The 10,338-nt window shown below is 43.6% G+C and overlaps 1 protein-coding gene across 3 annotated transcripts in view; it reads right to left on the minus strand.

Moving 5' to 3' along the window:
* The window catches only part of MGST3 (microsomal glutathione S-transferase 3), a 28,724-nt gene that overhangs the window by 4,575 nt on the left and 13,811 nt on the right, over positions 1-10,338 (minus strand). For all 3 annotated transcript variants that reach the window (XM_088459046.1, XM_088459048.1, XM_088459047.1), the window contains exons 2-4: positions 8,427-8,550; positions 4,859-4,932; positions 1,296-1,353 (exon numbers count right to left, since the gene is read on the minus strand). In XM_088459046.1, coding sequence (XP_088315172.1) covers positions 1,296-1,353; positions 4,859-4,932; positions 8,427-8,550 — 256 coding nt within the window. The remainder of the gene's footprint in view (positions 1-1,295; positions 1,354-4,858; positions 4,933-8,426; positions 8,551-10,338) is intronic.

Raw genomic sequence — 10,338 nt, forward strand, 5'->3', positions numbered from 1 at the left:
CCTGCAAAGGATTTGCAACAAAGTATTAAAAAGTGAAAGTTAGATTTAGGATTGTTTAGTTTGTCCCATTACTTTTGGCCCCTTAAAAAGTGGGAGGCATATATAGAAACCGTTGTAATTCCTACACCGTTCACCTGATTTGGATGTAATTACCCTCAAATTAAATCTGAAAGTCTGCGGTTAAAGCACATCTTGTTTGTTTCATTTCAAAGCCATTGTGGTGGTGAATAGAGGTCAAAATATGAAAATTCTGTCAATGTCCCAATATTTATGGACCTGACTGTATGAAGGTGTAAGCACAGGAACGGGTATGTTTGTTGCTTGTTTAAGGTTGCATGTCTGGATACCTATGGGGGTTCTGCTTGTTTTCCACTATAAATGGTGCTGCACAGACTACAGAAAGCTCCAAGTGACCACACAGATGAGGCTTTCCGTGTCTTGGGAAATTAAACTGCATGCAACAAGCAAAGTTTGTTAGGGTGATTCATATGGAATCGGTATGATTTACCTATCCCTCCCCGGGCAGTGACTAACCCTAATCTGTTCCCGGTAGTGCCTAACCCTCCCCGCAGCCTAACCCTCCCCGATCGGTGCCTAGCCAACCCTGGCAGGTCCCTAAACCTGACCCCCCTATCCCCGGTCTAACCCAAACCGTAACCCGCATACTTACCTTCAGGATGTCGGCGGCCGGGATGCCAACGTCGGTATTTTAATCTCTTCAGGATGCTGACGTCGGCATTCTGATGGACGTCGGGATTCCGGCGTCGGTATACTGACGTCTGGCATCCCGACTGGATACCATTTATAACACTAGATCTAAGATTTTGGTATAACTATTTTATAACTAACAATGTTACTGCAGTTACTATTGGACCCATGTCAGTATGGATATATTAATAATGGCAAACATAAGATGGATGATTCAGTTATTTAATGACTGCCAGTTAGCACATTTGATACTGCAGGGTGGCAGGAACAGAACAAAGCAATTCCTACCCCCAAGCTGTTATTGAGAGCTGCAGTGGTGTTTATATAATAAAGTGATAACCAATCTCTATCATGGAATTTTTAAAGCTCATTCTCCAGTGTAGCATCTCCAAATATGACATAAGCAAAAACACTCAAATTCCATGAAAGGGGTTAAGCAGTAATGAATATTAATTCTGTTGATAAAAGGCTTTGGTTTTGATGTATACAAGCCAACATTTCATGCAAGTAAATTCCTCAACACACAAACATTGTGAATGGCTATGGTTAGACCAATGGGTGTTAAAGAATTAACAGTATCCTCTTACCGGATGTGTAAGTCCTCCAGCAGCAAGGAAGAAGAGAAAAGAAGGGTATGCTTCTAAACTGCAAAATAATATAAACACATTATTTAAATAGCCAATTAATCATAGTATGGTTGTAACTACATAGTAGAACAAGAAGACAAAAAGTTCACTGGCCTGCTACAGTAATATATACACAGTCGAGTCATATTATTATGACCATCAGCTAATAGCCAGAGTAACTGCTGTGTGCAGCACAGACAGCAGCTAGATGGGCTGGGAGTGACTCAATACGGTGCTGGTAGATTGGCATAGGTATCTGGAGACATGCTGACTGCAGTGCATCCTACAGCTGCTACAGAACGCGTGGTGGAGTATCAATAGAGCGAACACAACGATCAAGGTGGTTCCACAAATGTTCAATTGGTTTCAAGTCTGGGGAATTGGAGCCAGGGAAGTACTTGGAAGTCTTGGTCTTGCTTGTCCAACCACTGTTGGACATATCTAGCCGTGTGACATGTCGCATTGTCTTGCGGGAAGATCCCATCCACCTCAGGGAAGACAATCAGCATGTCACTATTAGGCTGCCATAGCCGGGGCTGCTACAACATCAGTGCCTAGGTTTGAAATGCATAGTTTAAAGTGTCAATAGAACATTTAAGTTAAAGCTGGAGTTATTCAGGAGTTAAATAGGGGGAGAACAGAAGGATAATTTAACAGATCACCAATTCCTGCTATCAAGGACTGCTTTTATCTACCACCACACTTCCATCATGCCTATGGATTGTGCCTGCACCTGGTTCTCCAATGCTGCCCGCATCCCTCCTGATCTACCCATGCAATCTGCTTATCCACTCCAACTATACCTTACCAATCCACGCAGCAAGATTACCTCTCAAATGGTCCTTTGCTGTGGCCCCCAAATCATGAGGCTTGGTGCAAGTTTTCTGTACTCATTGTTTTTTTTTTCCTTTTAAGTTTAGACTAACCTTTCCATAGATGTTAGATTACTGTGACCCTTGTATCCAGCCCATCTGTGTCACCCATGTTTGTCTGCCCCCTCCCCTTTAGAATGTAATCTCTCACGAGTAGGGTCCTCTTCCCTCATGTGCTTATCCTTCACTTAATTATACTCTAAATATATATATATACATATATATACACACACACACATATATACATATCACCAAAGGCCGGCACTCACTTATATACCACGTTTAATATATGTACTTGCCTTGGTGCCCTCCCCGGGTGCTGACAGCTCCCCGATAATACAGACCAAAAATAGAGCAGGCAGCACTCACAGGACTCCAAAAAAACGTACTGAGACTGCCTGATTTACACATATACACACACACGAACCAGTTTTTCTCTTAATAATCAGTAAGAGTTAGTGGCGATCTATCTTTAAGCCAAAATCTATCTAAAATTAATACTAGATATTGTGGAGCTCAGGGCAAAAGTTCCCAGTTGCGCCCCCCCCCCCCCCTCCAGCTTTTGGCTGCCGCTGTGGGGGAGCCGGGTGCCCGCTGGTAACAAATCTCAGCGGGCGCCCGGCAAATGGAGCCTCCCTGCGGCGGCTAGCGGGAACCAGCCCAGCTTTTTTTCCTGCGGACTCAGCAGTGCCCTCTAGGGCTCGCCCCTAGAACCGTCCCTGGCTGTGTGCTGCTTTAGTCACAGCTCGCAGCCATTTACACAGAGCAGGCTGCGCTCTGGCATCGCCCCCTCCATTCTCCTCCTCTGCGAGGTTAGTTCCTCCAGGCCTCCACAGCACAGGGTCAGGCCCAGACAGTGGGGGAACAGCATCCCAATTCCTCTCTCCTCCCCTACTCAGCAAAAGTTAATCAAATATATTTAAAGAAAAACACAAAAAGGGGGTAGAGGTCAGAGAGGGGAGCAAGGCTTAATAGGTGGGAATGGCGAGAAAGGAGCCTAAGGTGAAATAGGAGATTTAGGAGACAGAAAATTATAGAGATTTTAGGGAAAAAGATGATAGAGGAGAACATGGAAAAGTAGGTTAAACACCTGTTACCTTTTGTTGTCAAACTTAATATATGCACATATCTCTGACCCATGTCTCTTACTGTGTTCCTCTTTGGGGGGAATTCAATTCAAATTGATGTGCCGCCAGCTGCGCATATATAGGTCAGTTGTGGTAGTGCCCCCCATCCCCCCCCCTCACCTTCCACTTCTTCACTTTTCACATCTCTCCTTTCTCCTCTTTTACTCAATGTGTAAAGCAGAACCAGTCTTGGTAAACAAACCGACACATGAACAAAGTCCAACACCATGTAAATGTACCAAAGGAGTATCTCAACAGGAAACTTTTGGGGGACAATATTCATTTAAGCACTGCACACATAAGAGATTATTATGGTAAGAGAACGTGGCTTGTTTTTGCTAATGTTATATAAGCGTTAGTGGTTCCATTGGAACCTCAACACTAGTTGAATCGTCCCCTTGACCTTGGGGTGCCGCAGAAAACAACTGAGACTCTATGGGTGCCATGGGCCGAGTAAGTTTGGGAACCACTGATATAGAACATGTGGTTAGAAAACACTAAACTAAATTACAAGGCATACACAATATATGCTGAATTTAATCATGAAAATACCATTTAGTAGTAAAATATTAAAATATATGGTAATCTAAAGTTAAGAATTTGCAGGGTGGTAATAGGAAGGGAGAATGCCATATGACAAACTATCTCACCGAGATAAATCCATAATATAACAAATGTAACTAAAGTTCCCCCCAATACTGTATATCTCAAGTGTATCACAGACAATTTGTGCATTAAATGATTGACAATGAATGCAAACAATATGAATTATAAATCAGTATTTATTTGATTAGATTCAATGTTCTGTATTAAGTTTTATTTGTAACTATGGTTATTATTTTCACATTGGATATAATAGGATATACCTGCTGATATTTCGATTTCATTATTCCCCGAATAACTTTTCCTCCAACGCTCACTCATTTATGGAGGAATTTAATGCTGGCAATATGCCGCCAAACATAGCTCTATAAAATGGGAAAACTTGATATGCTAGTAAATGCAATGTGCTGTTCCAGAACATCACATCACATTACGTCCAGCTGACTGAAGTGAAGTCCCCACTTAGAATTGTTTGTTGGAATTTATACTCAGAATTTCACAGAAGCATTGCCCTTGGATTCTGCTGGCATTGTTAAAGACTCGGTCGTGCTTTGCCTGTAGCCTTGGAGGCAGCGTGCACCCATTTACTCAGGCTGCAACTGCACTGACTGGTCATGTGTGTGTCCCTCCCCCCCACCACATTTCCAATATCTTGCACCTTCCCGCAAACAGGTTCCACCTCCTCCTTCCCTGACTGGCTTCCTGCAACAAGGCTGCTTTGAACACGGTCTTTTGCAGAGCAAAACACGCTGTTTGCCCACTGAAACTAAAATATGTTTGCATGTGGGTGCAACACGTTCATCCACCACTTCCACTATGTTTTAGGGGATCGTCACTTAGCACCTTTACTAGTATGAAAACATACACTGCATCTGTAAAAATACAATCTTGAAATGTAATGTGGATTGTCATAATTACTCACGTATTTTGATGTGCCCGCTGGATGCAGTTGAAAATATTGCCATTTTCTGGATCATTGCTGTACATGGCTGGATACTTATATAAAAAAACAAAACAAAACAAAAAATATATATTATACACAAAAAAAGAAACATTATTCACACTAGTTACACAGATAATGGGCAGATTCAATAAGACGCTGGTTGATTTGCGCAGCCTTTTCCCCAGGTATATTGCCCTGATCTATTGAATTACAGACCCGCAATCAACCTCGAGGCTACTGTTAACGCTCACTTTAGCTTACGCCTCTGGAGGGTGCGAGCAGAAATGACTATTAACTAAATCCTCCATAGTAAATGCTGTCAGTGGTAAATACACGGCAATGTATGGGCTCGCACAATGGGCCTGATTCAGATGTGAACGGAGTTGCTATCGCTGCTGCTCACATGGATGCAGAAGCGATAGCTTTAATATGGTGATGCAGCAGGAGGAGTCATGCCTCCTACTTTCATTAATGATCAGAGTTGCATCCAAGGACACAGCATCAGCTCATCTGCGACACTATTGGTAGGCTGCGTGACCCATGGATACATACAACAAAGACACAAGGAAATCTCCGTTCTCAGACAGAGATCCTGGCCTCGTCCCTCTTCCACAATAGTGGCAACACGCGCCCTCCCCATCCCCAAATGGCATAAGACTGTCAATCTGATGCGGTCAGAATAGCCAACGCCGGAATCCCGACACTTGTTAGAATACCGGCGCCGGCATCCCGACCCAAAGTAAAGTACTGGGGTTAGGGGGAGGGTTAAGGATTGGGTTAGGCATCAGGGGGAGGGTTAGGCACTTACCTGGGGGAGTCGGCATTCTAACCTGGTCGGTATGCTGGCGACGGGATTCTAACCACCGGGATCCTGAGCGCCGGCATCCCGAACCCAACCCAATGCTATACTGCTACCTACGTTGCAGACACGTACTGCACATGCTCAGCACAGGTCCAGAGCATGCGCAAAGTACCAAACACCGGTATTTTGCGCTTTGCATAGCACCTCCGTCCAGATCCGAATGTTTCAAGCACTGGATTAACCAAAATTAATACATGCAATGTTTGGAGCCTGTCTCATGATGTCTAATGTCACAGAAAACGTTATCACAACAATAACTATAGTAACTGAATATTTGTTCAGCTCTGGAAAAAAGCTGGCAACCGCCATACAATAGAAAATAAAATGGTTGGAAAAAGTAAACATACAAGCCACAGGCTATTTGTCAATATGAATGGTTCTAGTCATTTCACATAATCTAGAACACAATTAGCAACAGCAGCTTGTAATCCTGACTATGGCTCGGATTCAGAGATATATTATTTATTAACAGTTTCTTATATAGCGCAGCATATTCCGTTGCTCTTTACATTTGTAAACATTAATAGAACAAAACTGGGTAATAACAGACAGATATATAGGGAGGAAGGCCCTGCTCGCAAGCTTACAATCTATAGGGAAATAGGCATTGATACACAAGGATAGGTGCTATATATTGCATTTTGGTCCAGCCAGAATGCACCGTTTCTTGGTGGGCTGCATGATCCACTCACACAGGAATGTCGGCCAAATGTCACGAGGATGTGAAAGAAAGACGATGTTTGAGGTTGTGTGTGGACTGTGAAACATATGTAATTACATATGGAGGCTATGAAGGTTATGTGCGTGGTTCTGGGATCTGATAAGATTGCCTGAAGAGGTGAGTTTTCAGGGATCGCTTGAAGGATTGGAGACTAGAGGAAAGTCGTATTGTGCGTGGTAAGGTATTCCACAGAGTGGCTGAAGCCCGAAGAAAGTCCTGAATATAACTTTTAATGTTGATTTTAAGATCAGAAAAAACTTACATGAAGTGAAATATAAAGAAAACACTGAGAATGTGAATTAAAAATGAATTAAATAAAATTACTTGCGTCTTGTGTCTCTGTTCATATCTTAATGTTATATGTATATATAGGTTGGTCATAGAACATCCACCCAAGTGAGGGATAACTGGTGAATCCTATATAGTTGTAGTATATTCTAATAGGATTGGGGTGCCTAATCCTAACCGTCCCAACCATAACCCTCTGGTAAGTGCCTAACCCTTACCAAGAAAAAAAAAAGTGTGAACCATTTTTATGTCGACAAATTCAATATCGACCTTTTGACCATATCTATCTTCATCCATGTCGACCTGTTGTACCTGTCAACCTTTAGTCCCTGTCTACCTATTGACTGTCTACCATTTGGTGTCCATCTAGAAACTGCCCATCTTCCCACTGTAGATCTATTGATTGGAACTTCTATTGAAAACCTTGGCAAAAATAAATGAAATATAAGTATAAAAACATATTGTATTAAGAGGATACTGAAAGCCACTCTCAACCGGGGTCACATCAACTTTGCAAACATTGGAAAAAGTATTCAGGGATGTCCGGGTGGTTCCTTTGCCAAACTGGTCTACTGACATCGATCCATTCTGGTAATAAAAAAAAGTTCCCCTCCTGCAATCCTAGGCTTCCGAATAGGCTCCTGAATGGTTGGGCATGTGGTGCCTGGATTAGGAGGACAGACGATAATGTCTAGGTCTGTTGTGGCAAATTATGCCTTCTGACTCTAGACAGCAGGGAAGTGAAGTCAGGGTAGACAGGGGAGGCAGAGCCACCCCTGTCATACTCCTAAGATTTGATATAGAAATGATTAGAACAATAGAAAGAAGATATTTATAACTTATAAACATCTACTTTGTTTATTGTAATCATATTTATAGTTAACACTCACCAGCTTTGTGGAGCTCCCTGGGACTGCACGGAGACAAGAGATGAGGCAGCAACAGCTCAGCCTCATTTCTATACAGTCAGACACTGCTTGCAGAGCTTGGGGCGGGACCACACCACGGGCAGTAAGCTGCACAGAAAGAGAACTAGAGGCATGCCTCTGAATATGGGGGGCATGCCTTGAGCACTGATGGACACCTTGGATGTGTCATGTGACCAGGAAGTGCACTGAAGTGTTTAGAGATCGGAGCTCACCCAGCACCAGCAAGAGAAGACAGTGATGCAGGTAAGAGAATCAATGGACACTGAAGCTTAGTGTGGTCAGGGGAGAATTACAGCGAGTAGGGGCTGAGACAGGCTCCCAGCAACAAGACCCATCTCCATGTGTGCCTTCCCAGCCATTGACCTCACCGCACATCACTGCTTGGCAGCTAGGAGCCCACTTGACTAAGACGAGCCAGGGTAGCATGGCTGAACATTGTTTTTTTCTGATGAAACATGCAATTAGTTTGTGAAATGTATCAAAAGCACTTGGTAGGTGAAACGCCCATGTCAAAAACCAGAGACAATTATAGATATTTTAATGTTTGTAAGGATATATTTATTTTCTGGGACATAGGCCCTCATTCTGTACACTAATCACACAATTTTGCAGAACGAGATCTGCATATGCAGTGCGCGTCATCTGCGCATGCACAGATCTCACACCAGCGGAGATGTATGTACAGTAAACCATCAGGTTTGTGTACTTCTCTGAATTAGGCCCTATATACATAAAATCCTCTCTTACCTCTACTTTGTACTGCTTACGAGCTTTTCCCACATTGATAGCCAGATGAGCCACCATCACAAAGCTGGCCGCACCAGTCAGGATCACGTACCCATGCTCTTTGGAAAGGACCACCATTTTCAGTCTGTAACGCATAGAAAAATACTGTAGGTTATACACAAGTACAGCAAAACAAGGTATTTTTATGATTTACAGCACTAAATATGCACAATCCCAATATGCATCTGTAGACCTGTGAAAAAAAAAAAGAAAATTTTTTGGCTTGCACAGATCTGGATATTCAGATTTATGTCCCAAAGGTTATGGGAGTTGGTGGTTGTGGTCCCACCTGGTAACCCATGGTAATAAAGTAAAGACCACAATATAAAATACTATAGGTTGAAATATGATTAGACAATATGCTTGATACAAATATTGGGGAGGTAGTTTGCAAAGTCGACAGTTACACTGTCAACAGTACATGTTTAAAATGATTATGCCAACAAGGTTAGCATGCTTTAAGTCACATTACTAGGGCAGCACGATTGCTGCATTGGTTAACATCAGAAACTCACAGGACTGGGGTCTTGGGTTCGATTCCCACCACATGCCAAATTATGTTGAGTCTGTATATTCTCCCTGTGCTTGAGTTGGGTTTCCTCAGAGTACTCCAGGTTCTTCCCACAATCCAAAAATATACTGGTAGGTTAATTAGCTCCCCACAAACATTAATACTAGAGTGTATGTGTGTACATGTGATAGGGAACATAGATTGTAAGCTCCACTAGGACAGACTCATTTGAATGGCAAAATATTGTCTGTAAATCGCTGCAGAATATGTATGCGCTACATAAATTACTGTGTCAACATTTTGACTGTTAACAATTCATACCAAAAGCTAGACTGCCTAGTCAGGAATCGGTGGCCAGTGGTTCGACTCCAGGCAGCGGCAGCCCAACACTGGAACAGATCCCGGCAGCGGCAGCTCAGCAGCGCTGGAAATCCCGATCGTTGTAAGGTAAGTAATGACTAACCTAACCCTCCTTAGGGGTGCCTAACCCTAACCCCCACTTCCCAGTTGCCTACACCTAAGTCCCCCGGGGGGGTGCCTAACCCTAAGTCCCCCCCGGGGGTGCCTAACCCTCCCTCCCCCTAACCTAACCCTCCCGTGGGGAGGGGGGGGGGGGTGTGCCTAACCTAAGTCCCCCCCGGGTGCGCTAAACCTAACCCTCCCCCCCTGCGGCTGTCCGCTCGCGGCGCCCGGCATTCCTTCGATCGGGATGCCGGGCGCCAGTCTCCCAACGTCGGTGAAATGAGCGGTGTCTACATCTAGACGCCAGGCATTTCACCCTCACCGGGATATGACAGTCGGGAAGCCGGCTTCCCGATTGCATCCCGCCTAGTCATTTTATAGTTGCTCCATTATACAGCAAACCCCCGATCTCCAATGCAGAGTACGGATCTATATCCTGCACATTCATCATATTCCCAGGTAAACTGCGACAAATGGTCCTGTTTTTTTTTTCTTTTCACTTTTGAGGAGATAAAACCTCATCAAGACATTGAGCAATCAACTACAAAGTCTGCACTCAACTTGGTTTGAGATTTAAATTAGAATATCCATCTCATCGGCTTGGCAAATGCTGGATTTATTCAGTTTTACTAGCACAAATTCCAAGGTTTAGTAGTATTTTCGAAGTGGTCACAGGCAAATCCTCTTACAGCATCAATGTCTAGTGGTCTGTAGGCATCTTCAGACATTGGTACTGTAGGTTGGTCACTCCCGTGCATAAAGAATAGACAGACACACACACACACACTTTCTCACTTATTATATAGATTAGCAACCCGCCCTGGCTTCGCACGGAAGCAATTTCATCTTGCCACAGCCCCCTGCATCTCATAACAGCCTCCTGCTCCTGCATTTCACCAC

This window comes from Taudactylus pleione, unplaced genomic scaffold (genome assembly GCF_031769625.1).
Source record: "Taudactylus pleione unplaced genomic scaffold, aTauple2 ptg000889l, whole genome shotgun sequence".
NCBI classification, from domain to species: domain Eukaryota; kingdom Metazoa; phylum Chordata; class Amphibia; order Anura; family Myobatrachidae; genus Taudactylus; species Taudactylus pleione.